The sequence below is a fragment of the Sinocyclocheilus rhinocerous genome, unplaced genomic scaffold, assembly GCF_001515625.1.
Source record: "Sinocyclocheilus rhinocerous isolate Xijiao unplaced genomic scaffold, SAMN03320098_v1.1 scaffold362, whole genome shotgun sequence".
Taxonomy (NCBI): domain Eukaryota; kingdom Metazoa; phylum Chordata; class Actinopteri; order Cypriniformes; family Cyprinidae; genus Sinocyclocheilus; species Sinocyclocheilus rhinocerous.
In genome coordinates, this window is record NW_015639507.1 from 1,988,333 (window position 1) to 2,008,855 (window position 20,523).

The window sequence follows — 20,523 nt, forward strand, 5'->3', positions numbered from 1 at the left end:
TTTCTTGAATGCTACTGCTAAATACACCTACTGTTCCTGAAAAATAAAGCACTGTTTGGTTTATTTGTATACTAAGTGTACTAATGTGTATCTTTGTTCTTATTTTTTAATAACAAAGATAAAATAATGACAAAGATTTTTTATCTTCGCCCACTTTGGCCTAAATGTCTGCCATTCTTTTTTATTTTATATTTTGTTACCTTGTAAGGCTTTGTTTTTAAAATAGGGAAATGAGTTTGGCTGTACTGCTCAGACAACTACCAAAATAGTAAAACCAACATGACAAAGAATCGGTAATAATTTTTCTTAACAAAAAATAAAAAATACAAAAATTAATATCGTGATATGATATTTTTGCCATATCGCCCACCCCAATTAGCTAATATGTTTTTAATTTATCTGAGATCATTTCCTGAGAATGATGTTCTCTTACCTACAGATATGGGCTGAGATGTGGCTGGTACAGAAGTGATCAGAGAATATGCCTCTGCAGGTCCAGAACAACTCTAAATAACATAATCAATAGTTAAGGTCAAGTCCCTTTCAACAATTCTCATTAATTATGGTTTAATATAAGTATTTATAGTTAATATTATGGTGACACTCACCATACCAATTCCTTGACTGGGCACATCAGGTTTTATTGATTTTTCATACATGCATTTATCAGATAAGAAGTTAAACATTTACACATACAGCTCCTGGACTACAATATAGACTACTAACAAACATATAGGCCTACTACTAAATTGAATGAATATAAAACTTACTGTTTTCTTCTCTTTTTACCTAGAAAACAATGAGAATCAGTATTATATATTAAATTTTTATTCCTGTACATCACTTTGGTTGACTATCTAAATAAATTGACATTGAAATACTTACTTGCAAACCGGCAGAGACAGATGAGTCCCATGAGTCCAGACAAAATGACAGCAACACCAGTGAAAACCAGCACTATAAACCATAGATCTGTGTCAAAACAAAACCAACACATTAATCCATGTTTATGTCTATTATGATGTTTAATACAGTTACTGTAGATACATTAGTCCACCTGACAATATAAGTGATACCCAAAAGAATTGTAAGTATATGTAGTGTTTTTTGTTTGTTTGTTTGTTTTTTGTACGGAAAGAAGTAAATGTTCTGCAGAGATTTGAAAAAGAATGCAATGGTCAAATCAATTCAAATATGAAAGAAAAAAGACTAATACCTTTGTATGTTGGTGAGGGTGGACCTTTAGTATGAGCCACTGAAATGTAAACATGAGGACAATCAGCATCAGAACAGACCTCAAATGAAATCACACTTGACTGAAGCATGATGAGGATTTTATACAGCAGTGTTTCAGTATTTGATTAAGTTTCGTAAAAAGAAGAATTTTCCTTATATATGGCATAATACTTATATTTAGAAAAGATGCAGTAAGTTACCTGTTGTGCGGTACACTGGGGTTTCAGACGTGGAAATGACAGTGTCCAATTGTGAAGTTTGAGTTTGAGTTTGAGTTTGAGTGGATATTGATGTTGAAACTGCAGTGAGAACATCTCAAATTGTATTTAACAAACCAAACACTGGCATACATATATTTCTTTATATTGTTCTGAACTAAACATTGTACCAATAACCACAAAAAACAGATAACTGGACAGTGGAGGATAGATCCAAAATAATCTTTTTCTGAATGAAGTTGTATATTGTGTGATACTGAAGAAGCATTCATATGTATGATGCATGTATGTGAAAGTCTGTAAGCCAGAGCTAAAAATGTAATCACATCTAATTAAGTCTGACAGTATTCAGTGTTCATTACTACTGTAAGGTTACCACGTCTGGTTTAAATGTTTGAAAATGGTTAACAGTTGAATGATTTGTTAGAAATTTAGAAATGTAATCAAATAGTAATTAAATGTAACTGTTTACATTAATAACGTAATTGAAATATTTAGGCTACACTACTTATTATTTTGAATAGGGTAACTTGTAATCTGTAACCTATTACATTTCCAAAGTAATTTCCAAAGCAAACATATTGGGTGGAACACACAATGTCCTTCTAGTATGACTTAACATTTTTGCTGCGTTCCAATTCGCCTATACAGTACTATGCCCTAAAAGTATTTTTTGTGAAGAAATATGAGTATGTAGCAGAATAGTAGGCAAGCTTTGTGACATAGTATTTTGTCATAACTGCATCTTTAACGGACACTCTTTGGAGTGTTACAAGCTCTTGGTGCATAAAGAAGATCTGTAAAGTTGCAAAGACTAAAGTTTCAAATCCAAAGAGATATTCTTTATAAAAGTTAAGACTTGTCCACGCCCTCCTAAAACGCCTCGTTTAAACACGCCCCCACATGTCTACGTCACTGTGTGGGGCGCTTCTGACTCACAGCCTGTAAGTAAATTTTTTATATTTAAATAATTTGCCACTGATGATTCAAATGCGAGTTTTGAGCAGTGTAGAGTAGCGCTTGTTGTTTGTCGTTTCTCCGATCGCAAATACAGACATGGTTTTCTGTTTACGCGGCGCGATACGCAACGCAACGCGTAAAAACACAGTATAAGTCATTATAATCAGTAATTATGTCCCCACTGGATGCAACAAATGCCTCGTTTGTAATGGGTTTTATTGGTTTTGTCTCGTCGTGCATGACAATTGCATCACAGTATGTTAAGGGTCGTAACAGTTCCGTCACACGCTTGAGGTATTCAGCCAATCACAACGCACTGGATAGCTGGCCAATCAGCGTACACCTCGCTTTTCAGAACGATGAGCTTTGTAAAAATCGATGCGATTCAGAAAGGTGGGGCATAGAGGAGAAACAATAATGTACAGTATGTGGAAAATAATGTTACATTATGTGGAAAATAATGTGTTTTTTGAACCTTAAACCGCATAAGCACATTGCATTACACCAAATACACAACATAATATTATTTTTACCAACGTCATATGACCCCTTTAACATTATCCATATTTCGTTTAATTTAATATCCTACCATATTGGAGAGAAATGAAGAGGCACGTTGATCTTCCAGTCGCGGGTCTATCATGCCGAGAACACTGTTCATATGTTTGCATAATGATGCATTTAAAAGTTAATGACCAAACATATTATTATAAAGTTCACAGTGTTTCTGCAGATGAGATAACGCATGTAACATTACATAAATATTTTTTCAACAGGTTAGATATTGATTATTTACCTGTCCGTCGGTCTCTCATATCCACCATGTTTGTATTTTTTTAACACTTTTTATGCGTAATTGTAGTGTTTGCACTACGAATTTCTACCGGAAGCAGTAAACCATCCGGGTACCTTTTGAATACTCATTTCAACATACTACGATTTGGGACATACTAATTCTAATTTCGAATATTATTTAGGACGGATAGTATGTGAATTGGGACGCAGCTTTTGTTTAGATATCATTTTGAATCAAAATAATTTGGGCATGCGATGGTAACTTGGTGTCTAAGTATGTTCTGACATTCTACTGTTACCAGGCAGAGTAAAGGTTGCCATGGAAATTGCAAAAAAAAAAAAAAACATAATGCCACAGCATGTAGTTATGATATTCAAATAGAATGTTTGGGGGGAAACCATAATTCATGTAGCCATGTTAGAAAAAACAGCATAATCATTATTGAATTCTCTGAGTGCTATTGCTTACCATGTTTACATATAAAGTGTATCGCTGCAAAAGACATGTGACACAAGCTCATTGGTCAAACACGTCCATTTAGTGCATTTACATATAAAAACAATAATGGAATGGAAAAACGCATTCTGTGTGAACGGCCCATAACCATGTTGAAAAAGCAGCATAATCATGAACCACGTCATTAATTAATTCTCTGTGTCCTACTGCTTAGTGCTTCACATGTACAAATAAACTTTCAAAATGGATCCCAGCTGTATTTTTTAAAATGACTTGAATCCAACATGTTAATTTTACACAGTGACAGAGTTTTACCATTGATAACTTACAGATTGTTTCCTTTTCTGTGTTGGTTGGAAGGTTTGTCTTGGAATGAAGGTCTACTAATATAAAAATAGCATATCGCAAGGGGAATCTCTTGTTAGAAGGGAATCATTTCTCAAATTTAATCTCAAATAATCTTAATTAATAATCAGAAAATGTGTTATCAGTAACTTACAAGTTTTACCGTATGTTGTGGTTTCAGAAGTGGACATTACAGTTAAAGCTGTTGAAAAAACATTGTGAATTTTGCAGTGACGTAGAAAATGTTCAACAAATAATCACGAGTTTGAAAGAATGATAGCTCTTTTGAGGACATTCAGAATGGAGTAAGAATAAAAATGATTTAGAAATTAAATTACTCACATGTTGTTGTGGCTGCTGTACTTGTATGTTCAATGGTTGATGTTGAAACTGCAGAGACAATTTTTCAGAATTACAGGGAGTCAGTTTACATTATTTATTATATATATATTTATTATATTATTACATTATCAGGGTAAATTTGCATGATTTGCAATCTTTATAGCAAAGTTTGTTTCTTGAAGGTACAGGTCCTTCAAATATGAAAAACAGCATATGTCACATACTGGTGATGTAACTTGACATCACCTCAATATTGGTTCACATGAGTATATATATATATTTTTTTTAAACTCACTCTGGACTGTAACTGTCACTGGATCAGAGTGAGCAGATGGTTTTTTAATTTGTCCCTTCATCACAGTGTAGAAGCAGTTTATTCTCACAGATGAACTCTGACCTCCAGACCAAACACTGATCTGAGATCCAGTGAGTGAGAGCTGACATGATGAGCTCTGTTTTGAGTTACTTTCTCCTCCATTTATGTAGAAGTAACACATCTCCATCTTCAGATCTTCAGTATTCTCACAGCTCAGCTCAACTGTGTCTGTTTCCAGAATAACTGAAGCAGATGCTCTCAACTTGGCCTGAGGAAGATCTAATGAATAAAAATAATTATAATGTTTTTAGAGAGATCTCAGATTAGAAACATGTGACTCTTCAGAAAGCTGCAAAAACCTTAACATTCAGTCCTTTTGTCATGTAAAATTTGTTGAATTCTGTGTTTGATGGTGTTAGTTGGTTTTACAAGATACAAACATCTATACAATAATAGCTTAGCAACACTTCAAATATTGATTGACACTCATGTAAACTAACTGTCGATCACTGAGCAATGGCTCTTTATTTGCATCCTGTTCATTTTATTGCCGCTGCATGTGTAAAAATCATAATCAAGTCATAATCAGTAAGGCACATGATGAGCTCATATAGAGCATATTGCTAAAGGATACTTTAATTAAAATACTTCTGACTTCAAGTGTATTTTTGTAGTCACAGAATTAAAAAAGTTGCTGGAGAACATATCGAGAAGAACTTATAAAGAACATTTTGAAATATTTAATAATATTTAATAAAAATCACTTTTTGTTCAGTTTCTCTTCTCATGGATTTAATTTTAGGCAGAAATGAGTTTCCATAGATTTGTCAGTCATAGTCTGGCTCTGTGAGATCTCAACTATGATCACATGTTTAGCTCAAACAGCTCTTCCTTCCTGTCTAAAAGTATCAGATTGTTCACTAGTCAAAGTCACACCGTGGTTAAGTACTTGTCTGAAAAGGACCTACAAGTTATTCTGTGTAAGTAGAGTTCATAGATTACTGATTCAGTGTCTGACACATTGATCTACAGTATATAATGAATGGATTGCTCTTATTGATCAATCGTCCTCCAAGATTTCATAATATCCTACTGGCTTACATAATAAATCATACTGGCTACAGAATTATACAGGCGTCTCTAATCATTAAATGTGCTCATGTAAAAAATCATAATAGTCATAACTCACCTCTGATGGTGTATGTGTCACTGTGTGGTGATCTGATCTCAGGTTCAGTCTTGAGTGAATAAACACAGATCAGCTGTCTGCTGTTCACTGATCGTGTCAAGAGTTCACTACGACTTACATAAAACATACAAAGATTCTTTCCAGACTGACTCCACTGAGAGTCACGTTGATACAGAAGAACATTGTCCTCAGTGTAGAGGCTACAGATGAAATCAGCTCTGACTGAAAGTATTTCACATGATATGCTGAGCTGGTCATGACTAACACTGATGAAGGGTTTCGGAAGTGCATCTGTTTAAAGACAAATGATCCAGTTATCAAAAACACTGCAGTAACAGTTTCTAAGACAGAAGAACAGCAGTGAAAATATCTCACCTAGAACCGTCACTGTGGCGGGAGGAGAATCAGATGATGGTTTATTAATGCCTCCTTCATGTATTGTGTAGTAACAGTTAATGTAGATTGATTCAGGTGATTTTACACCTGCCCATCTGAGCACTTCAGCACCAGTGAGCTCGAGCTCACATGATGGACTGACTTTTAGATTCTTCTCTTCTTTCTGATGAAATAACACTGATTCACTCTAACATCTGCTGGAGTCTCACAGCTGATCTTCACTGAGCTGGACTCTCTTATGACATCTGGAGATACTTTTACAGTAGGAGATTCTGAAACAACCCAAAACAGATCATTCACTACATTACATCTCCTCACTGACAATGTTTACAAGCACAATAATATTCCAATATTAATCACATATTTTTGGGTTCTAAAACCCTAAATAAGACAACTGCTGATTATAAACAAAATATTTTACTATATTACATATACTGTATCTAATATGTCAGGTTCACTTGTAGCTCTACTGATCAACATGTTGAAATATTTTAGACAATGACACTTTGTTCACTACAAATGTGGACATACAGTATTTAATCAACATTAAACAACAGAGATCACTTACTGTAAGACTGAACCTCCATCAGGAGCTGAAACACTATGAAGATGAACAACTCCATTACAGCGAAAATGAATAGTTCAAAAGACTCACAAACTCAGAACGTACAACTTTGAATCAGTCTGACTCCCCGAACCAAAGCAGCTATTGATTCAACACGATTCACTTACTGAACTCAAGTACCACATCAATGCATCTTTCCTTCAATAAAGCAATTAGGCTGTTCTTACCTGCTGTGCCACCAAGAAAGCAAAATATATATTCTCTCTTTATGTATACACCTCACACGCATCTTTGTTCAGGTTTATCTTCATTTTTTGTTGCATACCATAAATGGGTTAGTGATGTCATACACACAGCTGGACACTCAGTGGTCCCAGGTACACCTTGCTCCTTAATGCAAAAATCTAATCAGATAATCATATGGAAGCAACTGCACGATCATTTTCTAAAATTGTTGCAGTTCAACGGTCAACTTTGTTGTTAGAATTCATGTGTATGTTAAAAGCAACGTGTGTTACAATAGTTGAATAAAGAAGTATATACATACAGCCTAAATTAGATTTAATATTTAATACTTTAGCGAAAGGAAAAGAAAGTAAACAGGTCTCTGTCACAGTTCGCTGTTTAGGAAGCATGCAGGAGGCACGAATAAACAAAAACAGTCTTTAATCCGCAGAACACAGGGTACAGCCACACTGGAAATGGCAGGAATCACACAAACATAATGAGTAGAACCGACAAATACAGAATGCAAAGGCAAGGACTTAAATACTGGAGATAATTAACAAACACAGGTGCCAGGAATCATAATTAAACTAAACGAGGACAGGAAAAAGACCATATAAGGAAAACCAGGAACAAAGACAGGGGCAAAACACAACAAAACAGGTCCATGATCCTGACAGTCATCCATGTTTTGAGGGGCAGACAGACGAGGTTAAAAGAGACGTTGTTTCCAGCTGGCAGGAGGTGTAGTTCACCTCTGTGAGAACATCAGCAGAACCTGCAGAGATACAGACTTTATTATCATATGTTTCTATATTATGGAGTTCAGTTTATACACAACAAGGCAAGGACTTAAATACTGGAGATAATTAACAAACACAGGTGCCAGGAATCATAATTAAACTAAACGAGGACAGGAAAAAGACCATATAAGGAAAACCAGGAACAAAGACGGGGCAAAACACAACAAAACAGGTCCATGATCCTGACAGTCATCCATGTTTTGAGGGGCAGACAGACGACATTAAAAGAGACGTTGTTTCCAGCTGGCAGGAGGTGTAGTTCACCTCTGTGAGAACATCAGCAGAACCTGCAGAGATACAGACTTTATTATCATATGTTTCTATATCATGGAGCTTATCAGTTTACCTACAACTAAACCTGTACATTGTACTTACTGGTAAAGCGGCACCGACAGATGAATCCCATGAGTCCAGACAGAAATAAACCAATAACAGTGAAAACCAGCACTATTGAAACCCATGAGCCTGTCAGAAAAAAAATAAGTTTTTTTAATTATTGTATTTTTTAATTATATATTTAATTACATTAAATATATAATTAAATTATATTATTAATTATAATTATTTAAGCCATGTTTATATTGCAATAAGGGAATGAATATGCATAATAGTACCAAATCAGATAAATTATGTTCAGATTTTTTAAGTTATCATACAGTGCTGTGAAAAAGTGTTTGCCCCCATCCTGATTTCTTTTGTATTAGTGCATATCCCTTACAAAATTGTTTCAGAAATAAAAAATAAATAAAACAAAGGCAACCGAAGTAAACATTTAGTGCTGTGAAAGATTGATCTCCACTTATCAGAAGTGTTTGGTTGTAGTTACTGCTGTTTCCAGGTCATTTTAATACATCGATAAAAATAAAAAACTGTATGTGTTGCCTTTGTTGTATTTCATTTGAAGATCTAAAACTATTTAATATAAAATATGCACAAAAAGAGAAAAATGAAAATGGGGGCAAATACATTTTCACAGCACTGTACCATGTACGTAATATATTATCACGAAACGAGGACATTTCGAGGTTTGTGTTAGATTTTACAAATATTCAGAATAGCAGTTTTGTGTTGTGAGTGAATGAACAACCTTCAGAGTGAGTGTGAACAGTGTGAGGAACAGCTGCAACAGAAAAGATCTCAGATTAAATCAGATTAGAGTAAAAAAACTGAACTACTGTATTACAGACATCAGTGTTTCTATCTAGATTATATCACTGTTAAGTAATATTTAATGTCTTAAAATGTCTTATAATTATTTTTATTTAACATTTAACACAGATTTAATATTGTCTCATAAGCAAAGTAAAATATTCTTACATGTTTCTGTCTGTCTGGTGGAATCAGGCAGAGTAGAGGCTGCTGTGAAAACAGCTGATAGATTCAACAGTGTGTAACGAATCAGCTCATGAGGAAATATGAATAATTAATCATAACTAGTTATAATTAATTATGAATATTTAGATCCGATATTCTTACATGTTTCTGTCTGGTGGAATCAGGCAGAGTAGAGGCTGCTGTGAAAACAGCTGATAGATTCAACAGTGTGTCAGAGTGAGATGTGATACGACAGACATGACACTATACAGATACAGTATGGAGTAATTCAGTTTCCACAGACAATGGTCAATTATACAGTTTAGCTGTACTTATATGACACTATTTGTCTGCTAATGCTTTGACTGAACAGTTACAGTCACATTTTAAAAAGCTATGAAATAAACCGATACAGTGAACTCAGTAAGAAAGTTTTTTTTTTTTTTTTTACTTTGAAGTAGTTTAAAGTGAAATTAGCAAAATGCCTCTGTGTGCTTATCAAGTATGTGTTTAATTTTAAAAATGATATTCACTCACAAGTTCCTGTGGCAGTTGTCAAAGTTTCATCGGTAGAGGTTGAAGCTGCAAAGAGATTTCAATAATGTCACAAACTGCATTTAGTTTGGAAATAAAACTTTAGCTGTGTCTTCAGAAAAATTCTTTACTTTCTGTCATTTTTAGTCATTTTCTAATGTCATTTTGGAGGGAAAATAACAGCACAAACATTCGTAACGGCAATCATTATCATTCAATTTATTTCATATTAGTTTGTGTTTTGAAGATACTGACTTGACTTTTTTTATTGATGAATCTCCCACAAATGACTTCATAATATCCGACTGGCCTACATAATAAATCATACTGACTACAGAATTATATAGGTGTCTCTAATCATTATGCCCATTTAATTAAAACTGATACCAGTGGTAACAACTCACCTCTGATGGTGTATGTGTCACTGTGTGGTGATCTGATCTCAGGTTCAGTCTTGAGTGAATAAACACAGATCAGCTGTCTGCTGTTCACTGATCGTGTGAAGAGTTCACTACGACTTACATAAAACATACAAAGATTCTTTCCAGACTGACTCCACTGAGAGACATGTTGATACAGAAGAACATCGTCCTCAGTGTAGAGACTACAGTTGAAATCAGCTCTGACTGAAAGTGGTATTTCACATGATATAAAGAGCTGGACATCATCATCACTAACACTGATGAAGGGTTTCTGAAGTGCATCTGTTTAAAGACAAATGATCCAGTTATCAAAAACACTGCAGTAACAGTTTCTAAGACAGAAGAACAGCAGTGAAAATATCACACCTAGAACCGTCACTGTGGCGGGAGGAGAATGAAATGTTGGTTTATTGATGCCTCGTTCATTTATTGTGTAGAAGCAGTTAATGTAGATTGATACAGGTGATTTTACACCTGCCCATCTGAGCACTTCAGCACCAGTGAGCTCGAGCTCACATGATGAACTGACTTTTAGATTCTTCTCTTCTCTGTTTGTGATGAAATAACACTGATTCACTCTAACATCTGCTGGAGTCTCACAGCTGATCTTCACTGAGCTGGACTCTCTTATGACATCTGGAGATACTTTTACAGTAGGAGATTCTGAAACAACCCAAAACAGATCATTCACTACATTACATCTCCTCACTGACAATGTTTACAAGCACAATAATATTCCAATATTAATCACATATTTTTGGGTTCTAAAAACCTAAATAAGTCAACTGCTGATTATAAACACAATATTTTACTGCAAAATTCAGGTAGGTTCACTTGTAGCTCTACTGATCAATATTTAGACAATGACACTTTGTTCACTACAAATGTGGACACAGTATTTATTCAACATTAAACAACAGAGATCACTTACTGTAAGACTGAACCTCCATCAGGAGCTGAAACACTATGAAGATGAACAACTCCATTACAGCGAGTGTGAGAGAAGAGACGAGACTCACACAATGGGTGAATTAGGAAGTAACACATCAGACCACAGGAAACTATGCTTTGTGCAGTGTATTTTACGAAGATGAACGTGATCATGATACCACACTCATAGTTGTGTGCACTGTAACATGTTAGCGAAGCGTTACTCTAGTACTGTGGGTCACAAGTTTAATTAAGTTTTAGGTGGACATAACTTTGATTTACAGATTTCACCAGTGTTTCCCACAGTGCTTGCAATTGTAGGATTCACAAACAAATGACTCTAATGAGTTGGTCCTTTTAATTAATATTTAAAAAGACTCACAAACTCAGAACGTACAACTTTGAATCAGTCTGACTCCCCGAACCAAAGCAGCTATTGATTCAACACGATTCACTTACTGAACTCAAGTACCACATCAATGCATCTTTCCTTCAATAAAGCAATTAGGCTGTTCTTACCTGCTGTGCCACCAAGAAAGCAAAATATATATTCTCTCTTTATGTATACACCTCACACGCATCTTTGTTCAGGTTTATCTTCATTTTTTGTTGCATACCATAGTGAATGGGTTAGTGATTTCATACACACAGCTGGACACTCAGTGGTCCCTTTATTAGGTACACCTTTGCTCCTTAATGCAAAAATCTAATCAGATAATCATATGGAAGCAACTGCATAAAAGCATGCAGAAAAAAGCAAGCAGTTCAGATGGTCATTGATCATAAAGTAAAAAAAACAAACAGGCAAAACAAGTAGGACACTATGATCATTTTATGAAACTGTTGCAGTTCAGCTGTCAACTTTGTTGTTAGAATTCATGTGTATGTTAAAAGCAATCTGTGTTACAATAGTTGAATAAAGAAGTATATACATATAGTCTAAATTAGATTTAATATTTAATACTTTAGCGAAAGGAAAAGAAAGTGAACAGGTCATCCATGTTTTGAGGGGCAGACAGAGGAGGTTAAAAGAGATGATGTTTCCAGCTGGCAGGAGGTGTAGTTCACCTCTGTGAGAACATCAGCAGAACCTGCAGAGATACAGACTTTATTATAATATGTTTCTATAGTGTTTCTGTCTAGATTAAATCACTGTTAAGTAATATTTAATGTCATAAAAATGTCTTATAATTATTTTTATTTAACATTTAACACAGATTTACTTTGAAGCAGTTTAAAGTGAAATGAGCAAAATGCCTCTGTGTGCTTATAAAGTATGTGTTTACTTTTTAAAATGATATTCACTCACAAGTTCCTGTGGCAGTTGTCAACGTTTCATCGGTAGAGGTTGAAGCTGCAAAGAGATTTCAATAATGTCACAAACTGCATTTAGTTTGGAAATAAAACTTTAGCTGTGTTATTAATACAGGATAACATAATACAATATTAAAATATCAGAAAACTGAAAACTGGAGCTGTACAGATTCATATAATGTGGTAAACATATTTAAAAAATCATCCACCTAGCACTGGTTTAGACAACTCATTCAAAATAAACAGCAAATTAATATACCAAAAAAAAAAAAACTCTACAGGTGTATTGAGATGTACTGTTACTCACTTGTTTTTGTGGCAGTTGTCAAAGTTTTACCAGTAGAGGTCACCATTGAGACTATCACACAAGGGACAAATACATGTAGATGTATAGTCATTTGTTTTTGAGAAAAGGGATTAAGTTTTACAGCTGTAAATAGATCAGTTATTTCAACATATGCATATAAAAAACTCACTCTGGACTGTTACTGTCACTGGATCAGAGTGAGCAGATGGTTTTTTAATTTGTCCCTTCATCACAGTGTAGAAGCAGTTTATTCTCACAGATAAACTCTGACCTCCAGACCAAACACTGATCTGAGATCCAGTGAGTGAGAGCTGACATGATGAGCTCTGTTTTGAGTTACTTTCTCTTCCATTTATGTTGAAGTAACACTTCTCCATCTTCAGATCTTCAGTATTCTCACAGCTCAGCTCAACTGTGTCTGTTTCCAGAATAACTGAAGCAGATGCTCTCAACTTGGCCTGAGGAATAGAAGAACAGCAGTGAATATATCTCACCTAGAGCCGTCACTGTGGCGGGAGGAGAATGAGATGATGGTTTATTGATGCCTTGTTCATTTATTGTGTAGAAGCAGTTAATGTAGATTGATACAGGTGATTTTACACCTGCCCATCTGAGCACTTCAGCACCAGTGAGCTCGAGCTCACATGATGAACTGACTTTTAGATTCTTACAACCCAATCAAATAATATGCACGTATTGACATTAACAAAATATTAATCATATTTTTATCATATTCTGATTATGTAAACCTCAAGTAGAGTAATTAACCTGATTGATATAACCACGTTAAGCTAATATTTCAGATTTTAGCAGCTGGTTACATATAGGAAAAATTAAATAGCAAAATTAATGTCAGGTAGGTTGTATTCATATATTTGTATATTCATATTATAACTTCACACTTTAACAATCAGACATGCTGAGATATTTTGGACAACAACACTTTTTTCCGCGACAAATGTGGACATACAGTATTTAAGAAGCATAAATCACTTACTGTAGGACTGAACCTCCATAAGGAGCTGAAAAGCAATAAAGATGAACAACTCCATTACAGCAAGAGTGAGAAAAGAGACAAAACAAGACTCACACAATAAGAGTATTACTACAATAGACCACAGGAAATCGTTTAATATATTGTGCTGTTTGTTTATGTAGATGAAAGTGTACTTATAGACCGCACTTTTAACCGTGTGCACTGTGAAATAGGGCATATGTAACATCTTTTGTACCCACAGGTTGAATTTGAAATGGCATATTACAAGGTAAACAAATTCAATTCAATGTTATATTTTTATTAAATATAAAAGGTATTAATATGCAAAAAATTATCAGTTCTACAGTCAGTGGTCAGTTTATGAGATACAAGGGCTGCATGCAAAAATCTAATCAGCGAATCACATGGCGTCATTGGTCATTAATTGGACAGTAGTCTGACAGAAAATAATACAGACAAAATGAGTAGAAAACTATGATCTTTTTTTATACTTTGCGAAAATTAATATGTCAATTTTAATATGACATGATCACATAAGGAGGATTTGCTTCAGCTTTGTTTGTTTACACGGAGATACAGTAAAGCAGTTTTACAGAGATTTTATAGAGACCATCTCATTGATGCAGCAGCTGATAAATCAGTGTTGTTGTATGGGTAGATTAACAAGCTTTAGTATGAATGTGAACAGTATAGCAGCTGCAACAGAAAAGATCTCAGGTCAAATCCTACAGTATTAGAGTCAGAAAACTGTTGTCAACGTTTTACCAGTAAATGTCGCTGTTGAACCTGAAACAAATATTCATTGTCACAGGGTGCAAATTAAACCTTTAATTTGATTCTGGCCAGTTTGAAGGGGGAGGAGAATTTCTATGTGCGTCAGCTTTTTTGTCTAATCGGGGTGTAATTAGAGAATTGACATTCTTTCCAGATAAACTTTGATTGGTTTTCGGATTACAGGCTTGAAGGACGGAGCAATGAAATGAGGAAGCATCAAATTACGTATTAAGTAGCATCTTGTGTGTTGTGCTGCTGTTGGTTTGCCTGTTGAGCTGTATGCTGGCTTGACTGCATAAGTGTGTTTCGTTTTTGCAATAGTGTGCTATTGTCACATTTGTCAGTGTTGGGCAAGTTACTCTGAAAATGTAATCAAATTACTGATTAGTCCTTTTTAAAGTAATAACGTTACTGTTCTGATTACTTTATTTCAAAAGTAATTAGTAATTAGTTACATTACTAGTTACGTTACTTTTTTTCTCCATGAAATTTATGAAATCCCAGCATCCCGCCCGCACCAGCACTCGCCCATCTTGTCCCGCGCCTCTGTTGCGTCGGGTCTCGCGGGAGCAGGTCTCTAATCCACTGGCACTTGACTCGACAGTGCGTGTGCTACATCCTTTTTACAATCTCTAGATTATAAAACACTGCATTATGTCAGCAATGTAACGCGGCAGGCACGTATAGAGACCTCGGCTTATATAAGCATAAATGCTGTTTTACAGTTATCTCTTGACTTGTTCTTTATTAGTCATGGAGGTATGGTAGCCCATATTGTTGTTGTTTGTTTGTCATATCATTTGTTTGTTTGATAGAGAATTTTGCTGTTCCTGTTGGGAGTTTGTTGGGTGTTTGCTGTTTTGGTCTTTGCCCACTCCTGAAGTTGTGCTTTCACTTGTGGTCCTGTAAATGAAAGTGTACAAAGGATCGTTTGTTCCAGTTTATGTTCCAGCTTCATCCTAGACTGGCTCATAAAAATACTAAACTTTATAACTCATTTGTATATGTAAACTTTTTGACCAATTAATCTCCATGGCTTTTCCAAGATCTTCAAAGCCAATTACTGGATAAGATTATTGTATTATTGTTTTACAGCAGGGCACAACTAGAAAAATAAACAAAATGAATGACCATGACATGTTATATTTTTTTTACATATAGAAATGTCTGTATGGCTCTGTTTGTGTCACTGTGTGGTAAAAGGTGATCTGATCTCAGGATAGTTTTGAGTGAATAAACACAGATCAGCTGTCTGCTGTTCACTGATCGTGTGAAGAGCTCACTATGACTTAAATAAAACATACAAAGTTGCTCTCCAGACAATCTCCTTTGAGTCTAACGTCTGTTAGAGACTACAGATGAAATCAGCTCTGATTTCACATGCTATGACGAGCTGGACATCATCACTAACCAAAAATAGTGGAAATGAGGAATAATTTAACTGAAATGTAAACATGGACCATGTAACATATTGTAGTTTAAATGTTTAAAATGCAAACTCCTGCTTCTTTGGCCAGCATCCATTATAAAACACTTGGCACACGTGAATTTTGACAGACTTTAAAATATATTGAAATTATGTTTGTGCAAAAACATTTTCATTAAATTTTTTTTAGTTCAGCCTTTAGTGAAAGTGACATGACGTGTAGCCAAGTATGGTGTCCCATACTTGGATTTTGTGCTCTGCATTTAACCCATCCAAGTGCATATACACAGCAGTGAGTAGTGAACACACACACACACAGATGAAAATTAAAACCTGTTTGTCTGCAAGTAAAGATACTTTAATGGATGTACATGATGAAAAAAATGTAAGATTCAACAGTGCATCTTCACCCAATTGTAGGCTTGATCCCCTGCGTTTGAGTGAACTGGTTTTCAGGGATTGTGGAGTACAGGTGATAAACATTCTTAAGAAAGAATAAAGAAAGAAAACAAGAAAGAAAAGACAGATATCAAGTAAATGTGTTAGTATTCCGTTCATTATGAACAGTAATATGTGTTTGATGTGTGACAGTGTTCACATATACCTCATTTTCCTCTGTATTTCCCTGTTTATGTTGTTCATTGATCAAAACATCTGTAATGCAGTGCAGAAACATTTAAACCAGTCATATCAATTTAAAGAACATTGTATGGCTCTGTTTGTGTCACTGTGTGGTGATCTGATCTCAAGGATAGTTTTGAGTGAATAAACACAGATCAGCTGTCTGCTGTTCACTGATCGTGTGAAGAGCTCACTATGACTTAAATAAAACATACAAAGTTGCTCTCCAGACAATCTCCTTTGAGTCTAATGTCTGTTAGAGACTACAGATGAAATCAGCTCTGATTTCACATGCTATGACGAGCTGGACATCATCACTAACCAAAAATAGTGGAAATGAGGAATAATTTAACTGAAATGTAAACATGGACCATGTAACATATTGTAGTTTAAATGTTTAAAATGCAAACTCCTGCTTCTTTGGCCAGCATCCATTATAAAACACTTGGCACACGTGAATTTTGACAGACTTTAAAATATATTGAAATTATGTTTATGCAAAAACATTTTCATTACATTTTTTTTAGTTCAGCCTTTAGTGAAAGTGACATGACGTGTAGCCAAGTATGGTGTCCCATACTTGGATTTTGTGCTCTGCATTTAACCCATCCAAGTGCATATACACAGCAGTGAGTAGTGAACACACACACACACAGATGAAAATTAAAACCTGTTTGTCTGCAAGTAAAGATACTTTAATGGATGTACATGATGAAAAAAATGTAAGATTCAACAGTGCATCTTCACCCAATTGTAGGCTTGATCCCCTGCGTTTGAGTGAACTGGTTTTCAGGGATTGTGGAGTACAGGTGATAAACATTCTTAAGAAAGAATAAAGAAAGAAAACAAGAAAGAAAAGACAGATATCAAGTAAATGTGTTAGTATTCCGTTCATTATGAACAGTAATATGTGTTTGATGTGTGACAGTGTTCACATATACCTCATTTTCCTCTGTATTTCCCTGTTTATGTTGTTCATTGATCAAAACATCTGTAATGCAGTGCAGAAACATTTAAACCAGTCATATCAATTTAAAGAACATTTGTTGGCCTGGATGAACAAGGTCTCTGTAATAAAACTTTCATGTATTTTAAACTTTGACACTTTGCAGTTTGCACAGTATCATCTCTTCTCAGACTCATTCTGTGCAACAGTGTTGTGATGAATTTAATATTTGTCCAACTTCCTCTATATTAGTTCAGTGTGTTTGGGCAGCCACGTTTATGTCTCAACACTTAAATGTGGGCATGAAAAATGTAGATTTGTACTAGAGAGGAAGTTTCGAGTGGTGAAACCACAGTGTGTTTTTATAGTAGGCCTATATAAAAAACTCTTATGTGAAAAGAAAGAGAGCGATTTGATTCCTCAGGATATGACAAAGAAACACTTCCTTATCTGAGGGCTGGTACATTACATTTACAGACGTAATGTGTAGTGTGGGATCTGCTGTGCTGTCCTGAAGTGACTCTGGGTGTTTGAGGCCTTTAAAAGAACAGCATGATGAAGAGGGTCAAACAGAGTCATTAGAAAACCAGAGGACAAATGCTTCAAAATTTGAGTGCATATGCAACATGTTTAATTTGACATCAGTGACACCAAAGATATTCAATGTATGTCTTGATACCAAACATGATGCACAATGATTGGATGAGAGCTATAGAGTGCTGCAGGGATGATGTATTTTTTTAGGCCAAACCCCAAAAAGGAGGTATTTTAGCACTGTCCTGAAGTTGATGGGTTTATGAATGGGTTTTTGGTTAAAAGTCTTAAACAATGTCTGTGCTTAACAACACAAGATATATCACGTTTTAGTCTACAACATAAAATAAGCCCTTGTGAGCCTTTTGTTAGTTAAAGCATTATTTGACTTGCTAACAAGTGGCTAAATGGGACTACAGAGATTGTTAGGGAAATTCAACGCCGAACAGGTAACTCATCTACTCAATAATAAGCTTTTGCTGCCTCATTATGTTGTTTATCATGCTCTTGCGAACTACTCTAACTCAGATTTTCAGGGAAAATGTTTTTATATAAAGACTGAAATAGCTGTCAGCACTTAATGGTGACTTTGAAGTCATGCAACCATGGTGTTTCTTGTTTATAGCCTATGTTTAGCTTTTTACTTCCGGCGATTATATAGGCTTCAACATTTTTTAAAATGTGTTCATTTGTGAAGATCATTATGATGAAGAAAATGTGTAAGAAATCATACATATTTATTGGTCACAGAGCTTAGTTTCTTCAATAATACAAAAGCCAATGGATAAATCTTATTGTTTAATTGTCAAGGGAATCAGGGAAATGCAGATTTCTGGATTGGCCTGCAAAAATCATCAATGCAGCCATCTACTCGATGACTTCTGAAGACTTAGAATATGGAGCTTAAGTTGTTTGCACTACTTTTATGAGACATTTGTGGTAAATGCTTTTCAATTTGGTGTGAACTGTTCCTTTAAGACAGTGATCCTCAAATCTAGCTCGCCAGATCCACTTTCCTGCAGAGTTTAGCTCCAACCCTAATCAAACAAACCTACCTGTGATTTTCTAATGATCCTGAAGACATTGATTAGCAAACTCAGGTGTGTTTGATTAGGGTTAGAGCTAAACTCTGCAGGAAAGTGGATCTCGCGAGCCAGATTTGAGGATCACTGCTTTAAGAGAAGGTGTGGCTAGTAATACTGATCTGCTGAAGGCTTGAAGGGGGAAATGGCTGTGAGAAGCTGTGGTCGCTGAACGTTGTTTCTATACTATAAGTATCAGTTGGTGACGTCTGTTAGCTACTGTTCTTTTTAATTTATCTGAGATAATTTCCTGAGAATGATGTTCTCTTACCTAAAGATATGGGCTGAGATGTGGCTGGTACAGAAGTGATCAGAGAATATGCCTCTGCAGGTCCAGAACAACTCTAAATAACATAATCAATAGTTAAGGTCAAGTTCATTTCAGCCATTCTTATTATAAATATATTTGTTACTTTATGATTTTAAAGATTTTAAATGCACAGAGACTCACTGTAGGCTACCAATTCCTTGACTGGGCTCATATGATTTTATTGATCTCATTTTAATGCTAAGAATCAAATATTGATCTTTATAACATCTTTTCATGCATGCATATATTAGATAAGAAGCTAAATATCTATGCATACAGCTCCTGGACTACACAAATATTTGCTTAAAAGAAAAGAAATTCGCACACTACTGAACTGAATGCATGAAAAAACGTACTGTTTTTCTTTGTCAAAAAAAAAACTGAGAAAGATTTGTTTTATTTTTGTTGCGTGTAATAAACAAATAAATTGTTCTGTGTTAGTTTGTGTTTGAGTCAGGACTGATAAGAGAACATTGTGCTTTTTTTCACCTTCAAACCAAATGTATGATTTCAGCTGGCAAAGTTTAAATTCTTAGTTATCCAGTTATCGTGCTTCAACAACACGTCCTGTAATGTTTAAGAATTAGGTCAGTAGGCAGAGAGGAGGCAGTCTTTAGTGGTTGTTTGAACACATTCGACCACATGAGCGTTTACACAATAAAAGCAATCTGGTAAAAAATGTTTTCAACTACCTCTGAAGGTGGTCGAAAGTGAACCGGCTCAAAACATTTCAGAGCCCATTTACACCTGTATTTACTCCATAGGCTAGACAGTCCAACCTTCACAGTCTTCGAAGACATGGCCTTTAAATTCCATGTGCTTCTACCCAGGTAGCCAAAACGGTTTGGCCCGATAATGGCCCAGATCCGGAAGGCCGGATGAAATAACTCGGCCCGGCTGCAGCTGCCAGAGTCGGCATGGACATGGAATGAATGACGCCCCAGAATTGGCCCAAATACACTGGCCCGAGTCCAGGTGCCAAAACTGCCGGCATTGGGCCACAATCACGCCGACACAAATTGAAACACTTAGCCGGTACTGGCCCGAGTCTGGGTACTAAAATGGAGTCAACAACACCGGCATTGGGCCACAATCACACCGACGAGAAATAAAACACTTAGCCAGTACTGGCCCGAGTCTGGGTACTGAAACTGGGCCAACACCA

The 20,523-nt window shown here is 35.4% G+C and overlaps 1 protein-coding gene and 1 pseudogene across 1 annotated transcript; both read right to left on the reverse strand.

The window, feature by feature from the left end:
- The window catches only part of LOC107751210 (uncharacterized), an 11,404-nt pseudogene extending 4,527 nt beyond the window's left edge, over nucleotides 1–6,877 (reverse strand).
- Nucleotides 6,878–10,055: 3,178 nt separating this feature from the next.
- LOC107751230 (uncharacterized) lies at nucleotides 10,056–11,119 on the reverse strand. The gene is made up of 3 exons (XM_016566896.1): nucleotides 11,049–11,119; nucleotides 10,484–10,780; nucleotides 10,056–10,399 (listed from the first exon to the last, which is right to left on the reverse strand). Exons 1-3 carry the CDS (start codon nucleotides 11,101–11,103, stop codon nucleotides 10,056–10,058), a joined length of 696 nt encoding a protein of 231 aa, XP_016422382.1. The 5' UTR covers nucleotides 11,104–11,119.
- Nucleotides 11,120–20,523: the final 9,404 nt, after the last annotated feature.

Bases quoted from the DNA above. Each gene is read 5' to 3' on its own strand.
- LOC107751230 (XM_016566896.1), bottom strand. From the start codon at position 11,103: ATGGAGTTGTTCATCTTCATAGTGTTTCAGCTCCTGATGGAGGTTCAG. The intron at 10,781-11,048 runs GTAAGTGATCTC...GGGTTGTTTCAG, and splicing joins GATGGAGGTTCAGTCTTACA to AATCTCCTACTGTAAAAGTA. The intron at 10,400-10,483 runs GTGTGATATTTT...GTCTTTAAACAG, and splicing joins CGCCACAGTGACGGTTCTAG to ATGCACTTCAGAAACCCTTC.